The 20,173-nt window shown below is 41.1% G+C and overlaps 1 protein-coding gene and 1 pseudogene across 2 annotated transcripts in view; one reads left to right on the forward strand and one right to left on the reverse strand.

The window, feature by feature from the left end:
• Window positions 1-20,173, forward strand: part of MRPS27 (mitochondrial ribosomal protein S27) — a 103,959-nt gene that overhangs the window by 3,224 nt on the left and 80,562 nt on the right. For both annotated transcript variants that reach the window (XM_019982919.2, XM_019982918.2), the window contains exon 2: window positions 8,167-8,244. In XM_019982919.2, coding sequence (XP_019838478.2) covers window positions 8,167-8,244 — 78 coding nt within the window. The remainder of the gene's footprint in view (window positions 1-8,166; window positions 8,245-20,173) is intronic.
• LOC109574900 (histone H4-like) lies at window positions 6,733-7,107 on the reverse strand (annotated as a pseudogene).

Genomic DNA, 20,173 nt, shown 5'->3' on the forward strand with positions numbered 1-20,173 from the left:
CCCCATAGATGGCAGCCCACCAGGCTCCTCCGTCTCTGGGATTCTCCAGGCAAGAACACTGGAGTGGGTTGCCATTTCCTTCTCCAATGCATGAAAGTGAGAAGTGAAAGTGAAGTCGCTCAGATGTGTCTGATTCTTAGCCACCCCATGGACTGTAGCCCGCCAGGCTCCTCCATCCATGGGATTTTCCAGGCAAGAGTACTGGAGTGGGGTGCCATTGCCTTCTCCAATGTCTGTCTTAAGGTGTAGTTATTTACTATTGTAACAAATCACCACAAATTTGGTGGCTTAAAACAACATAGATTTACTTAAAACAACATAGACTTACTGTTCTGTATGTCAGAAGTCTGGTACAGAGTCTTACTGTGCTAAAATCAATCAAGGTTTTGAAAGGGATGTATTCCCTTCAGGAGTCTTTAGGGGTGAATCTGTTTTTCTAGCCTTTCCCATATTCTGGAGACCACCTTCATTCCTTGGCTGATGGCTCCTTACTCAAACGTCTTCAAAGTGAGCAGTGGCAAGTCAGGTCCTTCTCATATCACTCTGCCTTTCATGTACCACACTAACAAAGTGTCTCCCTCTTCTACTTTTTAAGGACCTGTGATTACTTTGAATCCACCTGGGGACTTCTTGGCCATCTAGTGGTTAAGACTCTGTGCTTTCAGTGCAGGGGGCACAGGTTCAATCCCTGGTTGGGGAACTAAGATCCCACATGCCCCGAGGTATGGCTAAAAAAACAAAAACATTGAGTCCACCTGTGTAACCCTGGACAGTCTCCTCACTTTAAGATCAGCTGATGTGCTGATCTTAATTCCATGTTGTTGTTGTTTAGTTACTAAGTCATGTCCAACTCTTTTGCGACCCCATGGACTGCAACCCACCAGGCTCCTCTGTCTGTGGAATTTCCCAAGCAAGAATACTGGAAAGAGCTTGCTTTTTCCTTCTCCAGGGCATCTTCCTGATCTGGGGATTTAATTCTCTCATCTGCTGCATTGCAGGCGGATTCTTTACTGCTGAGCCACCTGAGAAGCAATCTTAATTCCATCTGTCACCTTAATCCCCCTTTGCCATGTACCCTAACATTCACAGGTTCTGGGGATTAGGACATGGACATTTTTGGGGGAGACATTCTGCCTACAACACTGGATAACTCATTACTGTGTTTGCCATTGGTTTCTATTAGGAAAAATTTCCACTTGGCAAGTTTAAATTCTTTATCCTTATACCCATTTCCTTTCATTCTATCCTCAGTGGAGATAGAAAATGGTGTGTGCTTAGTCGCTTAGACAAGAATACTGGAGTGGGTTGCCATACCCTCCTCCAGGGCATCTTCCCAATCCAGGGATCAAACCCAGGTCTCCCACATTGCAGGTGGATTCTTTACCATCTGAGCTACCAGGGATGGTAAGCAAACAGTTAAAGTTCATATATTTGAAAGTTAGTGGGCTTATCTTTTGTAAATTTACTAGTTCTAATTTATTTTGTTTTCAGTCACGTGATCCCCTTGAAAAACCACACAAGACATTCTGGGACTCCTGTCTTTCCCCACCATCATCTCCCTGCTTTATGTCTCCCAGTACCAAAATCATGAACATAATTCTAGATAACTGTTTTTTCTCACTTTAGAATAAGGAGGACTGATGTCTTACACTAGAATAAAACATATGTTAGGAGAAGAAATGGAGAATAAGTAAGAAAATGTAATAACAAGTAGAGAATATATAAGTCATTGGTGTCCTGGAATATATAGCTTAACAGTCCCCTCCTTGGGCTTTCTTTGGCCTCTCTTCTTTTCACAGCTATTGTAAGACCTCCTCAGACAACCATTTTGCCTTTTTGCATTTCTTTTTCTTGGGGATGTTCTTGATCACTGCCTCCTGTACAATGTCATGAACCTCTATCCATAGTTATTCAGGTACTCTGTCTAACAGATCTAATCCCTTGAATCTATTTGTAAAATATGTAAAATCGTAAGGGATTTGATTCAGGTCATACCTGAATGGTCTAGTGGTCTTTCCCTACTTTCTTCAGTTTAAATCTGTTAAACTTCAATTTAATGCCTTACAAATAGCTGTGAAAAGAAGAGAAGTGAAAGGCAAAGGAGAAAGAAAGATATACCCATTTGAATGCAGAATTCCAAAGAATAGCAAGGAGAGATAAGAAAGTCTTCCTCAGTGATCAATGCAAAGAAATAGAGGAAAACAATACAATGGGAAAGACTAGAGATCTCTTCAAGAAAATTAGAGATACCTTGGTATCTCTAAGATACCAAGGGTATCTTCATGCAGAGATGGGCACAATAAAGGACAGAAATGGTATGGACCTAACAGAAGCAGAAGATATTAAGAAGAGGTGGCAAGAATACACAGAACTACACAAAAAAGATCTTCACAGATAATTATGATGGTGTGATTACTCACCTAGAGCCAGACATCCAGGAATGTGAAGTCAAGTGGGCCTTAGGAAGCATCACTACGAACACAGCTAGTGGAGGTGATGGAATTCCAATTGAGCTATTTCAAATCCTAAAAGATGATGCTGTGAAAGTGCTGCACTCAGTATGCCAGCAAATCTGGAACACTCAGCAGTGGCCACAGGACTGGAAAAGGTCAGTTTTCATTCCAATCCCAAAGAAAGGCAATGTCAAAGAATATTCAAACGACCACACAATTAACTCATCTCACAAGCTAGCAAAGTAATGCTCAAAATTCTCCAAGCCAGGCTTCAACAGTACATGAACCGTGAACTTCCAAATGTTCAAACCGGATTTGGAAAAGGCAGAGGAACCAGAGATCAAATTGCCAACATCCGTTGGACCGTTGAAAAAAACAAGAGAGTTCCAGAAAAACATCTGCTTTATTGACTATGCCAAAGCCTTTGACTGTGTGGATCACAGAAAACTGTGGAAAATTCTTAAAGAGATGGGAATACAAGACCACCTTACCTGCCTCCTGAGAGGTCAAGAACCAACAGTTAGAACTGGACATGGAACAACAGACTGGTTCCAAATCAGGAAAAGAGTACGTCAAGGCTGTATATTGTCACCCTTCTTATTTAACTTATATGTGGAGTACATCATGAGAAACGCTGGGCTGGATGAAACACAAGCTGGAATCAAGATTGCCTGGAGAAATATCAATAACCTCTGATATGCAGATATCACCACCCTTATGGCAGAAAGCAAAGAAGAACTAAAGAGCCTCTTGATGAAAGTGAAAGAGGAGAGTGAAGTTGGCTTAAAACTGAACATTAAAAAAACTAAGATCATGGCATCCGGTCCCATCACTTCATGGCAAATAGATGGGGAAACAGTGAGAGACTATTTTTTTGGGCTCCAAAATCACTGCAGATGGTGACTGCAGCCGTGAAATTAAAAGACACTTGCTCCTCGGAAGAAAAGTTATGGCCAACATAGCATATTCAAAAGCAGAGACATTGCTTTGCCAACAAAGGTCTGTCTAGTCAAAGCTATGGTTTTTCCAGTAGTCATGTATGGGTGTGAGAGTTGGACTATAAAGAAAGCTTAGCACAGAAGAATTGATGCTTTGGAACTGTGGTGTTGGAGAAGACTCTTGAGAGTCCCTTGGACTGCAAGGAGATCCAACCAGTCCATTCTAAAGGAGATCAGTCCTGAATATTCATTGGAAGGACTGATGTCGAAGCTGAAACTCCCAATACTTTGGCCACCTAATTCGAAGAACTGACTCATTTGAAAAGACCCTGATGCTGGGAAAAATTGAAGGTGGGAGGAGAAGGGAATGACAAAGGATGAGATGGTTGGATGGCATCACTGATTCAATGGACATGAGTTTGCGTCAACTCTGAGAGTTGGTGAAAGGGAAGCCTGGCATGCTGCAGTCTATAGGGTCACAAAGAGTCGGACACGACTTGTGTCGGACACAACTGAGCTGACTGAACTGGGCTTCCTAGGCGGCTGTAGTGGCAAAGAATCCGCCTGCCAATGCAGGAGACATAAGAGATGTGGGTTCGATCCCTGGGTCTGGAAGATCCCTTGGAGGAGGGCATGGCAACCCACTACAGTATTCTTGCCTGGAGAATGCCTTGGACAGAGGAGCTTGGAGGGCTACAGTCCGTAGGGTCACAAAAGAGTCAGACGTGACTGAAGCATCTTAACACGTTCGTCCCCTCCTCAGCTTATGCTCATGGAGAGAAAAGGGCTGTACTTGTTTCCCACAGAAGGGAGTGATCTACCTGGTTTTAGAAATTGAAATTCAATTTGCATAGAAATGCTGTCGTAAATTATGAATGGGTTATCTGAATTGTGTGTTTTGGCTCTGTATCAGATTGTTAGAACATGCAGACACCTTAAATGTCACCCAGCCAACTCCTTCACTTAAAACTACAGGGTCAAACTACAGGGTCTGGTCTGCTCACTCCTGACCTGGTGTACAGCTGCACACCTAATGCAATGCATCAGTTCCATTGGATTTTATTCATCCTTCTTGACAGACACAGGAATGTAACTGACAATTTAGAACATCGTTTCTGTGAAAAATGTATTCTAAGTTCCAAGCATCTAGTCATTTATAGTTGCTGTTTTTAAAAAATATCTTTTGATTTGGGAGAATGGCATTGAAACATGTATAATATCACATAAGAAACGAATCGCCAGTCCAGGTTTGATGCATGATACAGGATGCTCGGGGCTGGTGCACTGGGATGACCCAGAGGGATGGTACTGGGAGGGAGGTGGGAGAGGGCTTCAGGAGTGGGAACACGTGTACACCCGTGGCGGATCATGTTGATGTATGGCAAAACCAATACAATATTGTAAAGTAATTAGCCTCCAATTAAAATTTAAAAAAAATATATATATATCTTTATTCCCTTTTGAGGCAATCTTTGGGAGCTTTTAATATTATTGCATCATTGCTTAAGCTTTAGACCTCAAATTTACACGTATTATTCTAGTAAAGTCTGACTAGACTCCCTGCTGAAGACAAGGGAGGTGCTGGTTTGGGTATAAACACACACAGGTGTGTTTATATTTGTTTTAGTTGGGAAATGGATAGAGAATAACAGTAGCGTCCTAATGGTGTGTGTGATCAGCTCCCATGCCTTCTAGCTGTGTTTGGTTATGGTCTGCTGTGACCTTCAGGGAGCTGTCTGCCATTCATTCCTTTTCAATTTTTTTAAACAGCTTTATTTAGATTTAGTTCACATTCATCTAACGTGGTCAATTTAATGCTTGCTTAGTTTTTTTGTTACATACACAGGGTTGTGCAGCAGCTGTCACCACGATCAATTTAGGAGATTTTCATCACCTGAAGAAAAAACCCCGTACTCATTAGCAGTCATACCGCATTTCCCCCAGGTTTTCCTGCTCCTCTACCCTCCAGATCTAGGCAACCAATACACCTCTGTTTCTATAGATTTCCCTATTGCGGACATTGCATATGGATGGAATATTGTAATATGTAATCTTTGGTGACAGGCTTTTTCCTTAGCATAATATTTTCAAGGTTCATCCATGTAGCATGTATCAGTACTTCTTTTTATTGCTGAATAATATTCCTTTCATAAGAATATACCACATTTTGTTTATCCATTCATAAATTGATGGATATTTGCATCTTTCCCTTTGGCTATTATGAATAATGTTGTGTACAATTTTTTGTGTGGATCCGTGATTTCATTTCTCTTAGGTATATATGTAGGAGTGGAATTGTTGGGTTACCTAGTAACTCCATGGTAACATTTTGCAGAACTGCCAAACTTTTCCAGTGTGGCTGCACCATTTCACATTCATACCAGCAGTGTATGAGCCAGATTACGTCCTTATCAACAGCTGTTGTCATCTGCCTTTTTGATCATAGCCATCCTAAGTGGATGTGTAGTTGTATTTCAGTATATTTTGCATTTCCTTAACGGGAAATGATATTAAACATCTTTCCATATACTTATTGGCCATATATTTATGTGTGTGCTATTTATATGTGTATGTATGTTTTAGAAATGTTTGTTCAGATCCTTTGCCCATTCTTCTGTTGAGTTGTCTTTTTAAATTTTAAGTTGTAAGAGTTTTTTTTTCCCCCCTTATTTGTTGTTCAGTCACTCAGTCGTGTCCAGCTGTTTGTGACCCCATGGACTGCAGCATGCCAGGCTTACCTGTCCTTCACCATCTCCTGGAGCTTGCTCAAACTCATGTCCATCGAGTCGGTGATGCCATCCAACCATCTCATCCTCTGTCGTCCCCTTCTCCTCCTGCCTTCAATCTTTCCCAGCGGGTCAGTTCTTCACATTAGGTGGCCAAAGTATTGGAGCTTCAGCATCAGTCTTTCCAATGAATATTCAGGACTGATCTCCTTTCGGATTGACTGTTTTGATCTCCTTGCAGTCCAGAGGACTCTCAAGAGTATTCTCTAACACTTCAGTTCAAAAGCGTCAATTCTTCAGTGTTGAGCCTTCTTTATGGTCCAACTCTCAAATCCATACATGAGTACTAGACAAACCATAGCCTTGACCAGATGGATCTTTATCAGCAAAGTAATGTCTCTGCTTTTGAATATGCTTTCCTTCCAAGGAGCAAGTGTCTTAATTTCATGGCTGCAGTCACCATCTGGAGTGATTTTGGAGCCCAAGAAAATTAAGTCTGTCACTCTTTCCATTGTTTCCCCATCTGTTTGCCATGAAGTGATGGGACAGGATGCCATGATCTTCACTTTTTGTTTTTGTTTTTGTTTTTTGGCCCTAAAAAGGGCCTTTTGGAATCTGACGATAAGCCGCAGGCAGAGCTCAGCCACCGAAGCCGTAGAGGGTGCGGCCCTGGCGTTTCAGAGCGTTCACCACATCCATGGCCGTGACCGTCTTGCGCTTGGCGTGCTCCGTCTACGTCACTGCATCGCGGATCACGTTTTCCAAGAACACTTTGAGCACTCCACGGGTCTCCTCGTAGATGAGCCCTGAGATGCGCTTGACACCACCACGGCGGGCAAGACGGCGAATTGCGGGCTTCGTAATGCCCTGGATGTTGTCCCGTAAGACCTTCCGGTGACGCTTGGCACCTCCCTTACCTAGCCCTTTCCCTCCTTTGCCCCTGCCAGACATTTTCAACAAGAAAGAGACGACAATCGTATTAAGCAAGCTCGTAACCGATCTTCACTTTTTGAATGTTGAGTTTTAACCAAGTTTTTTCACTCTCCTCTTTTACCTTCAAGAAGCTCTTTAGTTCCTTTTCACTTTCTGCCATAAGTGTGATGTCATCTGCATATCTGAGGTTATTGATATCTCCTGGCAGTCTTAATTCCAGCTTGTGCTTCATCCAGTCTGGCATTTTGCATGATGTACTTTGCATAAAAGTTAAATAAGCAGAGTGATAATATACAGCCTTGATGTACTCCTTTCCTTATTTGGAACCAGTCCTTTGTTCCATGTCCGTTTCTAACTGTTGCTTCTTGACCTGCATAGAGGTTTCTGAGGAACCTGAGATTCTGGGTAAAAGTCTCTAATCAGATAAATGATGTGCAGATATTTTCCTCCTGTTCTGAGTTACCCTTTCACTTTGTTGATTGTGTCTTTGAAGGATAATAAGTTTCATTTTCAGTTGTCGTTCCTTCTTTCTCATTTCTTCCTTGAGCTCTTGTGTACTGAGCACTGTTGCGTGCCGGTCGTTGGACAGGCGTCATCTCGTGGGTCACCCCAGATCTGGCTGGTTAGACTCCTTATTTACCCACTGGGTGCTCGGTACTCTTTGCTGTATGTGAAATAAGGGTAAATGTGCTGATCCAAGTCAGATGGAAATTTTTAGGACTAACTAATGATGATAAACAGTCGTTTAATGAGTTAAGCAACCATTCAGCAAGTATTTTGGGTTCTAAGAAGGAATTTTAAAGCTTATCTAGGCTCTTTGTCAGTGGAAACAAATGGCTCCTAGGTCTAAAGTATTAGGAACAAAATTAGCAGCAGTTTTACTAGTAATGTTAGAAATTTGAACAGGTTTTCTGCATTTTCTTCCTGTGAGAGGTTGAATGCATGTTGTCATGAACTGAATTGTAAACCTGTGCAATATTGGTTACAGTTTCATAGCATATCTTTAAATAGTCTAGTAAATGGAAAATGTGGCAAAGATACCCTTAATAAAAACAGATGTATAAATTGAACATGTATTGAAACCATGCCTGTTGAGGTAATTGTGTTTTTCCTCAGGTAAAAGATACCTACTTTCTGCAGCATATGAGGACAGCCGCAAATGGGAAGCAAGAGAAAAAGAAGATTGTCACCTGGGTAGGTACTCACCATGCTATTATATATGTCGTTTCCAGTCACTCCATGTTTGTTACTATATATTCTTGAGATATATGTGAAATGCTTTAATAATAATCCAATCAAATAAGCATATTTTAAGTCTTAAAAAGAATTAGACTATTGTTTCACATGTGGCAGAATTATTTTTTCTTTCTTGCAAATTTCTCTTTCATTTTTGCCTTGACAGTCTCTCTGGATTATGTAAACATTATTTTGTCTTGTTTTCTGTTCATTTGATGCCGGGAGCCGGCAAGAGGCACTCCACTCATGACAAAGGTCATGAGGAAGGAGGCTTGGCATACGCAAAGGTGGGATTGAGCCTCAGGAGTCCCCCTGGATATTCTTGAGCATCTACCCCCCAAAAAACCAGAGTCTGCCTACTTTATTGCTTTGTGCTCTCACCTCTGACTTTACTAGGGGCTGTCCCCCACCACCATCTCGCTGTCTCTGACCAAGAGTTAACTTACAGCTCCAATTAATAAAGTTCCTGGGCATTAGGAGTGTTTAAATCTAAACCCCTCAGATAGCTCTCTAACTTGCCTGACAAGTTTACCCGGACTCCTACAGCTATGCATACGATTGTTTACAGTCTCCCAGCCTAGAGAGGCACGGGAAGCTTAAGATATTCAAATAGCTTAGAGCCTCTGAGAGAGTTAGAAACTGTCAGAATAAAACTAGTAAAAGATTTCATTGATGAGCCATGCTTGCTGCCAAGTTTCCACATCCCCTGTACTGTATCCTTGAATGTGTATTAATTAATATAGTTGGTATGTAGAAAAAATAAGTAGTGGTCTTGGTGTTAGCAACTTTAGACCCTTAAGGTAATAAATTCTTTCCTTTGTTGTAAACCCACTGCACCTCTGCCCTGTAGGAATGTAACTTTATCTAACACCTCTGGAGGATGGCACCAAACCTTAAAATAATTACTCTTAGAGAAAATAAGTCTTACCGTTGACAAACCTTTGTCAAGAGTCATAAAATGTTAATAGGCCTTCTGGCCAGAAGATGATGTAAATCACCCAAACCATTTGTATACGATAAATTTGCAGGAAAGAAACCCTGGTTTTGATAAGGATCAAAGACTGCTGACTTTGCATCCCCTATTATCCTCTATGTGTAACTTAGGGTATAAAAACCCCTGTTGAAAATAAAGCTACGGGCCTTGCTCACCAAAGCTTGGTCTCCCCATGTCATTCTTTCTTTTCAATTTCTGGCTGAAGTTTCCCTCTGGAGCACGGAGGTCCTCTGCGACCATTTATTTGCCTGGGCTTCTAAGACCCACTCAAGAAGGTGTCTAAGGGGGGGCACCTTCCGCTATTCTAGAGGCCTGCGGCCTCCGTGGTCAGAGCTAACCTGGTGTCACAGGTTATATTGATTTTCCGCTTAAACCAAGCTACTCAGCCTCTCTTCTCCACTGAATTTTCCTACTGAGTTATCCTCATTCTATTACTCTTTATATCTTCGATGAATATTTAAATAGTCGCCGACGCCGTCTCCCCTTGGAATACCCTGGATCAGCCGGGGCTGGACCTCGGCAATTTTTATCATATAGTTAGTTACCATGCATCCTGACTTTATTTCATCTGCAGAATCAGTCTTTATCATGATGGTTTTCCAAATTCATTAATACTTCCACATTTACTAATTAGTACTCAGTATTTACTGTAAACAGGAGGCCTCCCTTTTCTCCCACTTCTTGCTCTTTCTCTGTTTATTATCAATATAATCTTGTAAATTGCTTTTTTTCTTTTAATGATTCATTACCATCCTTACGATCCTTTTGTTAGTCAGATTCTCCTGAACTGTCTCAAATTTGGCTAATAGAATCCCTTTCAAGCTGGCTCCCAGTGTTCCATCTTGTACCTTTCCTGCTGTAACCCTGAAATCAGTTTCAATTAACCCTTAAACAATGGGGGTGAAGGGCACCCGCCCTCAGCACAAAAATCCTCATATAGCTTCTAGGTGGTCCTCCCTATAAGTGATTTCTTCCAAGCCAAGTTTCCATCTATGGATTCAACCAACTGTGGATCATGCATGTAATCCTATAGTACACATTTAGTGAAAGAAATTCATGTGTAAGTGAACCTGCACAGTTCAAACCTGTTTTGTTCAAGGGCCAACTGAATTTCTCCAAAGAGCGCTGGTTCCTTTTACTGGGGAATGGTATTAGAAACCAAGGTCTGTGCACTAGGCGTCCCCTTGCCACTGTGGAATTTTTGCGGCTTTGCCCATTTAGTGGACAGAGCTAGGAAAAATGTGTACACATACACACGTAAACATACGTGTATTCTCGTATATGTATATGAGCTTACACGTACGTATTTTACAAATCATGAGTTTGTTCTGAAACCTCAGTTCATCTCTCTGCAGAGCTCTTCCTTGCCTTCCTGTCATCCGTGTTTGTATTTTCCTTCTATACTGAACATGCTGCCCCCAGCAGGGCCAGTGTTTGTTGTGGCTGTCAGTGTCGGTACTGCCTGTTACCATTTCTGACTTCTACCCAGTGAAAAGTGAAAGTGAAAGGTGCTGAGTCATGTCTGACTCTTTGCGACCCCATGTACTGTACAGTCCATGGAATTCTCCAGTCCAGAATACTGGAGTGCTTAGCTGTTCCCTTCTCCAGGGGATCTTCCCAACCCAGGGATCGAACCCGGGTCTCCCACATTGCAGGCGGATTCTTTACCGCTGATTCACCAGGGAAGCCCCTTCTACCAGTAATGTCCTACAGTCATTTTGACAGTCAAGAAAGAAAAAATACCACTGTGTATTCTGAAATGTCCTTGAGGGCCTTTTGGTACTCTTTTGGGAACCACTATTCTAATGATGAAAGCAACATGGGCTCAGTTAATTATATTGCAAAGCTTATTCTGATGTGCCATATATGAATTATATGAAAAGTCCTGTGGAAGTACAGAAATGAAGATGAAGAATTGCATAAAAGCTATTATTAACACTTTCCTAGGTATGAAGGGAAAATTAGGAAACAGCCATTATATTTGGTGCTTTGGTATGGATCAGCTCTGTTATTCAGAGACAAACCTAGGAAATATTGTCATAGATTCTTGAGTGAGCAGATGCTCTTTGCCAAAGAATAAGCATAACAGGAGGTAACTGTCTCCTCTGTTAAGATTAATGTACTTAGAAAAGCAGTACGTACCAGCCACCATTTCCTGAATACTATCCTGCCAATAATCCTTTCTGTACATCCCGGGGCCCTATCAAGTCAGAAGTGATTTTTTCCTCATCCTGTATCTTACAGCACTTTGTACCTTGTGTGATGTGGTCAAGAGTGTGCACTTGAAGTGAAAATGTCTGGGTGTTTTTCCCATCTCTGCCAGCTTTCAGAACCTATGTCTCTTAACTGGGTTCCTGTACCTATCAATTAGGGATGATGATAATGCCTGCTCCAGATCATACTCTGACATATAGTAGCTGCTGCAGAAATATGTGAAAGGAATAATTTGGGGTGTGAGGTGAGATGAGGTTTGGAAACTCAAACTGCTTGGAAGAAAAGAGGCTAAGACAATATTTTCTTCCTACTGTGTAACAATATTATTAAAACTTGCATTCATGTGTGGTATCACTGCACGTTTTCCTTAATTCTTTTTTTTTTAATTTATTTTTGGCTGTGCTGGGTCTTCCTTGCTGCTTAGGCTTTTCTCTAGTTGCGGGAGTGGGGCGGGGGGCACTCTGGTTGGTGGAGCAGGTGTGCAGGCTTCTCATTGTGATGGCTCTTGCTACAGAGCCTGGGCACTAGGACGCACAGGCTTCAGTGGTCGCGGGTAGGCGGGGCTCCAGGGCTCTATAGCACAGGCTCAGTAGTTGTGGCGCAGGGGCATAGTTGCTCCGCAGCTTGTGGGGTCTTCCCTAATCTGGGATTGAACCCGTGTGTCCTGAACTGGCAGGCGGATTTTTCACCACTGAGCCACCAGGGAAGCTTCCAAATTCTGTATTTGAGCCTTCTGGCTGGGCTGGCAGGCGGATTTTTCACCACTGAGCCACCAGGGAAGCTTCCAAATTCTGTATTTGAGCCTTCTGGCTAGGCTGTGGCCCTGAGAATCAGGCGGTACACCTCGGAGTGCATTCCCATGATCGGACAGTAGGTGGCAGTGTGACTCCTCCGGAGACCCCAGAAGCCAGTGGAGCCCGGTGTTCGGGCACTGCCCTTTGGGAAGCGTTTCCTTTTGGACGTGCTGGAGGGCTGCCTTTGGCATGTGGAGCGCTTTGATTGGGCGCTGTGTTCTGGTGCGGGCTCGCTGATTGGGGGAAGGCGCAGGGGGCGATATGAGGCTTTTACTCCGCGCGTCCCCATTGGAGGGCATGGAGTGGGGTGCAGTGGATCGCGCTGCCGGGAGCGAAGATGTGTGGGTGTGGGGCTTTGGCTTCCCTCATCTTAAGTGATTTTGCTTCCACAAATACTGGCGGAGGAGACCTGGATGCTCTCGAATCACTGTGCAGCTGCGGTGCCTCTCTTCAGTCTCATTAATGGTTTTGTGTTAGAACTTTGAGTGAGGGATGATGGGGATCTGTCCAGTTTCCCGTCTGAGAGTAATTTATTATTGCGGAGGTCTAGATTATAGCCAGGAGTGCAGTATACGTAATCTGGGGGCAGGCAGGCCATGAGTGCAGGCCGGGTCCTCTGACACGAGTCGGAAGGCACCTTTTCGTCACTGCAGTCTTTGTGCCGGGCTCTGTGCTAAGCACTTCACAGGCACTCAACAGCAGGCTGAGGCAGCTGCTATTTCCCTTGGAGTTCAGGAAAACGAGACCAGATCCAACATTCGCTTAGGGTTATACATTATTCTGGAGAAGAGTAGGCAACCAACTGCAGTAGTCTTGCCTGGAGAAACCCTTGGACAGAGGAGCCTGGCACGTTACAATCCATAGGATCTTACAGAGTAGTACGTGACTTAAGCGACTTAGTACGCACATATATAGTATTCGTCTTTCTGCTCAGAAGTAGATTTCTTAGTGATTGCTGTAGTTATTTGCAACTCTGCCTGACTGTCTTCTCTTGCACCGAAGCAGTGGATCTCTTACTTTTAAAAAATATTTTTTGATTGTAGTATATTATATATTGAAAAGTGCACGAATTGTAATGTACAGATTGATGAATTATCACAAAGTGAACAAACTTGTGTAAAAGAACATTCCTACCGCTCCGGAAGCCCTTACTGTGGTTCCCATTCCCCTCTTCAAACCATTATTCTGACTTCTAATGAATGCCATAGGTTATTATTACTTTTTAAAATGTTTTATGATAGAAAATGTAAAACATACAGAGGTAGAGTGAATGGTATAAGCAATCTTCTTTACCCATCACTTTTATTCAACAGTTACTACCGCATGGCTAGTCTTTACTTCATCTATACATCTGCTTATTCCCCCATCCTGATCTTTTGGATGATTTTGAGACAGATCTCAGACAATATATCATTTTACCCATACTTTTTCAGTACATACCTCAAAAAGATATTTCTAATACTGTTGTAACACCTATAGTATTAATAATCATTTAAATATGAAATATCAAGTCAGTGTTCAAGTTTCCTTAATACTGATACATTTTTTAATGATTATGCACATAAGGTCCAGGCAATGCAGCTGGTTATGTTTCTCCCCTTATCTTACCTCTTTTTAAGTCTTTTAATGGAAACATGCAGAGGTAGAGAGAATAGTATATAATGAACCCCCAGGGTCTGTCACCCAGAATCGTGGTTATCAATTCCCTCCCAGTCTTGTTTCATGAAGCCCCTACTACCTCACCAGATTACTTTTTCATAAATTCTTGTTATCTGATCATTTTATACTTATTTTGATATAAAAATAGGTAGGATTTAAAATATACATATATAACTATACTATCACTCATACCATTACTAAAAATTAGTAATTCCTTAACATTATTAAATATTTGCTCAATTTCACATTTCCTCAAATGTCTTATACACTTCTTTTTAATTTATAGTTTGTTGAAATGGATTTCAGATAAGGTCCATACATTGCAATATGTTGACATGATTTTAATCTGTAGGTTTCTCTTCGTTTATTTCTTGAAGAAAATGAGTCTTTTGTAGTTTCCCACATTCTAGATTTGCCGTTTTCATCCTTATGGTGGTATTTAATATGTTCCTTTACCATCCTTATAAAACTGGCAATTGAGAGAAAAGCTTGATCAGATTTTTTGTATTTTTGTTTTTTCTTTTGACATGAGTACTTCATAAGAAGTGTCATTTACTGTTGTCAGGAGACACACAGCATTTGGTTGTCATGTTAATGTTAAAGGCCATTTGTGAGCATTGCTTAGATCTATTTCATTAGAAGCTGCAAAATGTTGCTATTTTATTTCTGTAATTTTGTCCTCATTTATTACCCAGAAAATTTTTGTTAAAGAATTTCTTTTCATCAGCAGTTTAGTTATCCTGAGTTATAGTTTGTATGGAAGAGGCAGCTTTGGAAATAATTAATTGACCACCTGCTGCTGCTGCTAAGTCACTTCAGTTGTGTCCGACTCTGTGTGACCCCATAGATGGCAGCCCACCAGGCTTCCCCATCCCTGGGATTCTCCAGGCAAGAACACTGGAGTGGGTTGCCATTTCCTTCTTCAATGCAAGAAAGTGAAAAGTGAAAGTGAAGTCGCTCAGTCATGTCGGACTCTTGGCGACCCCAGGGACTGCAGCCTACCAGGCTCCTCCATCCAGGGGATTTTCCAGGCAAAAGTACTGGAGTGGGGTGCTGTTGCCTTCTCCAGATTGACCACCTACCATCCTCCAAAGGTTGTCAATGAGGGTTTTAATTCTTTTTAATAGCATGAATTCATGGACTTACGTATTCCAGACACTTTAATCCATTGCAGTTGATATTTTTTATTGAAAGAGCCTTAGTTCTTCAATTAGGCTCTGAAAGTCCTGGGAGTTCTTGAACTTTACAACTCAGATCAGAAGATTTCCATTTTAGACTGCTTCTGTACTTTGTCTCTGAAATTTCATTAGCTGTGCAGATCTACTGGGGAGGTATAGAGTGAAAGTTAGCAACATCAGCCAGTTAGCAGCTGTTGAATTACAGACTGGGGCTTGCAGTAAATAGGATTCAGGACAAATCATGCTGAGGGTCTCCTGGGGGAAGTCCCTGGGTTCCATGAGATGTTTGTTCGCTCACCCTGCCAGGGGCAAGGGCCTAGGTGACTTGAACTGAATTGCTTCTTGAGCCCTACTGAATTAAATATTTTATTTCTGATATTTTCATTTGATAAGTAATTATTAAGTAAGGGATACCTTTTAGTGTTAGTTACTGCCTTTTTGTTTCTAGTTTTTTGTTTTTTGTTTTTGGCAGGAAGGTAGGGGAGCAGAATCAAGTTGAAACCAAGCACTGCGACCATCTCTCACATTATCTAGACACTTCTCTCATTAGCTGAGGTTTAGTTTTGCTGTGTCATTTCAGCTGTGGAGCTTTTTGGCTTGTTGCAGTAGTTTTCCAAATCCTGCTCTTGGAGCTTGATGGAGATTTTCTGAGGCTTGCTTTCCTGTTCGCATATCTGTGACATATATTCATTCACTAGATTTCATAATGACTGTTGACAGTTCTAGAGGTGGGTCTGGCCTGTGTATATCATCTTCCTTTAGTCTTAGTATATGTGTGTACAAAGCTTGCCTTCACATTTTTTCTGTTATTGTTTTATAGCTTCTGGTGACAGACAAATAGAAGAAAATCTAAATATTTATATTCAGAATGGGTCCTAGGTTAATTTTTCCTAATCCCTTCTATTATTTCCATACATGGTATTGGTCATCTTTCCCTATTTTTCTTTTTTAAATGTGGGAAACAAAAACAGTTTCAGCCTGTGCTTTCCAGATCACTTCTTTTAGGAAATAAAATAATAACTTGTATCTAGTTCTTTAAGAATTATATAGATGAGATAAGGTATGCAGATGGTCCTACATCCAGAAAGAGCTTAACATTGACTGAATGGTTAACATTGATGTACAGTTAACACAGAAATCATGAAAAACTGAAACCATCTAATAATTTCTCATCTAAATCTCCCAGAGTTCAATAGAGGATCCATCTTTCCTTCAGAGACCTTCCTCATCCAACTTTGACCCAGAGACTACCCTGCTTTATAAGAGGCTTCTTTCCTAGCACATCGCTACTATAGATTTTATGATCATTAAAAAGATTATCATTTTCTTTCTCAGAATTTTATAAAATTTGAAGCTGTGTTACTTTGATGTACACCAGGTTAAAATTATCTTCCTGAAAAAATGGATTTTTGATCATTATGTAATGACCATCTAACCTGAAAAAGAAAAGCTTTTTACTTTAAATCTGTTGTGTCTGATATTAATATAGCTGCACGAGCTTTCTTTTGGCTACTTTTTTGCCTAGTACATTTTTCATACAGATATTTTTAACTCTTCACGTGTTCATATGATTTATATAGCTGGATTATGTGTTTTTAAAACTGATCTGGCAATTGTCATGTTTGTAATTGGAAAGTTTAGTGCATTTACATTGTCATTTTATGATCAGTGGTTTATTTGGATTTATTTCTGCCATGTTTTGTGATTTGTCCCATCTTTGTTCTTTTTTTTCCTATCTTCTCATCAATTAGTTGTGGTATTTTTGTTTTTTGCATTTTCCCCCTCCAAAAATTATATCCTCTATTTCTACTCTTTTAGAATGGTAGATTTTACCATTCTAACTCTACATCTTTTAGATGATTGCTTCATAACTTCCAGGGTACATATTTACCTTAAATTCTAGGGTTAATCACACTCTGCTGTCCTTTAGTCCCATCACATAACCCCCAACCATAGGTTACTAATATTAAAGTTTTGTCCTTTAAAACATGTAAACACATAAGACGTTATTATTTTAAACAATTTCCCTCATACCGAATCAATTTTATTTACCTAGCATTCTTTATAGCATCTCAAGTCTTTTTTAAAGGATCATTTTCCGTTTTCCAAAAACACGTCTTCTAAAAAACACAACTTGTAAAAATCTTCTTTAGTGATACGTGTTGCTAATAAATTCAGTTTTTGTTTTAAAATGTCTTTATTTTTCCATTAAACTTAAAAGATAGTTTTGTTGGATGTGCAATTCTCTTTTGATTGTATTTACTCCCAGCATGTTGTTCTACTGTTTTCTCTTGTTTCTAGTGAGAAACAAGTGTTGGTATAGTTGCTTTTCTTTACCTTCTGGCCTCTTATTCTTCAGTTTAAGTGTAATGTATCATGGTGTGGGTTTAATTTTAATTAATTGACTTGAGATTTTTTTTTGTTTCCTGAATCTGAGAATAGGTGATTTCTATCAGTTCTAAAAAACACTTGGCTATTAGCTCATCATGTACCAACTCTCCCCATTCTCTTTATTAACAATGTCTTCTGGAAATTCAAGTTCATGTATTTTAGACCTTACTATTCTATTTTCTGGGCTTCCCTGGTAGCTCAGCTTAAAGAATCTGCCTGCAATGCAGGAGACCCCGGTTTGATTCCTGGGTCAGGAAGATCCCCTGGAGAAAGGATAGGCTACCCACTTCAGTATTATTATTCAGTAATTATTATTAGTAGTAGTATTCAGTATTCAGTATTCCCTTCCTGGGCTTCCCTGGTGGCTCATATGGTAAAGAAGCTGCCTGTAATGTAGGAGACCCGGGTTTGATCTCTGGGTTGGGAAGATCCCCTGGAGGAGGGCATGGCAACCCATTCCAGTATTCTTGCCTAGAGAATCCCCATGGACAGAGGAGCCTGGCAGGCTGCAGTCCATGGGGTCACAAATCAGACACAACTGAGTGACTATCAGCAGAGCATATTCTGTTTTCTATATCTCTTAATGCCCTTTTTATACTTTTCGTTTTTATTAATCTCTGCTGCAGTCTTCTTCTGTCTTGTAATTCCTTTTAGATCTTTCAGGTTGGTAATTCTCACCTTACTTGTATCTGATCTGCTCTTTAACTTGCTGAATTCCTTTTGTACAATTTTGTCAACATGTTATTTACATAAACTATACCACACATACTCACAGTGTGCATTTTGACAAGCTTTGACATATGTGTGTGTGCGTCTGTCCCTGAGCTCATCGCGGGTCAGGAGGAGCAGCACGCCTGTCGCCCAGCCCCACGTCTCTCCTCCTCCTCTGTAGCCCTCTCCTGCTCTTCCTGCCCACCTTCCCAGGAAACTGCTGGTATTGTTTGTTATCGTAGATTAGTATGTATTTCCTATGATTTTATGTAGTAAAATCAACTCTCTAAACCCCTTAAACCTCAGTTCTCAAGTTGGTGTGTCTCATATGGCATGGGAAGTGTGGATTAGGGCCTCAGGTGTGAGGCTGACCGTGTGGCCTAGAATCCTCAGGGGACGGCATCCTCGCTGCTTCCCTTTGCAGGGTCTGTTACTTTCCACTTCACCTTCTCTGCTGGTGTAACCCTAGGCAGTCCAGGCTTTACCCAATGATCTGTGAAACAGCTTCCCACCTTACAAAGGCCTTGGTTCTGTCCGTGACCTGAAAGTCATTGAAACCACAGCTGTGTGTCAGTGGGGTCAGCAAATGCTCAGATGACCGCCACCCTCAGTAGTCCCTTAAACACACGAGGCTTGTGCTTCCGTCTTGCCTTTAGCCTCTGATGATTAGATTTATCTTCTTGAAAGCTCAGTCATATATTTAACAGTTTTTTTTTTTAACATTTTATTTAGATGTTTTGTTTTTATAGTAGGGAGAATTTTTTTAAAGCTCTTCAGTCCACCTTATTGCTGAGATGGAATTCAGTTTAATATCATCATCTTCAAACTTAGCAGCAACATCCAAGACTTGTCTTGTGTTCCCTCCATGGTAGTTCTCAGACTAATTTACTCAAGTGCTTGCCAGGCTACCTCACAATCTCCTGGGGCTTTTGTTTAAAAATTTGTGTTTGCATGGTCTCATCTCAAATCTATGGAATTAGAGTTGCCTTCTGGGTGTGAAGCCTAGGAATCTGACATTTTAAAGTCTTAAAGCCTCTCAGGGTTTCAAATCCTTAACCAGGATTATACTTCGAATAGTGTGGGGGTCCTCAATAAAATCCTTTATGTCCTTAGACTATCAGGGATTTTTTTTCTTCAAACAAAAACAACAGTTTTATACTAACATAAATTTCATTTTCTAGACATATTTCCATATTGTCTATACAGCTTTAAGTTTTGTTAAATGAAGGATTCAAATTTCAGACCCATTTTTCTTTAGAGTCTTTGTTGACCTCAACTGTCCACTGCAGTGTGTGTTCCTAAGGAGCTGAGTGACAGGCAAGAAGGCATCTTCTTTGGCACATCCCTTTGAATAAAACCTGGGCATCTGCTGGCCCCTCGCTGAACTGTGACGTGTGGCTGTGACTGTCGAGCCCGCCGTCCAGAAGCCTGTGGTGTGGCCCGCTGCAGGCCGCAGCTGCCCTGGCTTTTGTGGCCATCCCTGCTCCGTGCAGTTTTCTGCTCCATCCGTCACGCCTCTGCTATCATGTGAGGTGGTTGGTGCATATTATATTTAGCAGTAAACCTTTCTCTGACTTACAGTATGCAGATATTATTCATCAGATACTGGCTCTACAGCTGTTGCCTTTTTTGAGGCCCCAGTTGATTTCACTTGACTGAAGCTATCTTGGTGTAAAAGATTAAAGTGGAATCTTGACTCTACACTACTGAAGCCACCTCTGTCCAAATGTTTAGGTGCATACTGTGCATTATATGAAACCCACGAAGAAATGGAGGTCATTTCAATTCGGCCAGTAGATCCAAATCCTGCATTTTTTTGGTTAAAATTTAAATTTTGAGTAAAGGGAGTTGATTCTTTATATTGCCTATCATCTCAACATAAGAGCCTTGATTATGAAGAGATCATAAAGATTTGGTGTCTTGGGAGTGCTGTTTAATGTCATTCT

The sequence above is a fragment of the Bos indicus genome, chromosome 20 (genome assembly GCF_029378745.1).
Source record: "Bos indicus isolate NIAB-ARS_2022 breed Sahiwal x Tharparkar chromosome 20, NIAB-ARS_B.indTharparkar_mat_pri_1.0, whole genome shotgun sequence".
Taxonomy (NCBI): Eukaryota; Metazoa; Chordata; class Mammalia; order Artiodactyla; family Bovidae; genus Bos; species Bos indicus.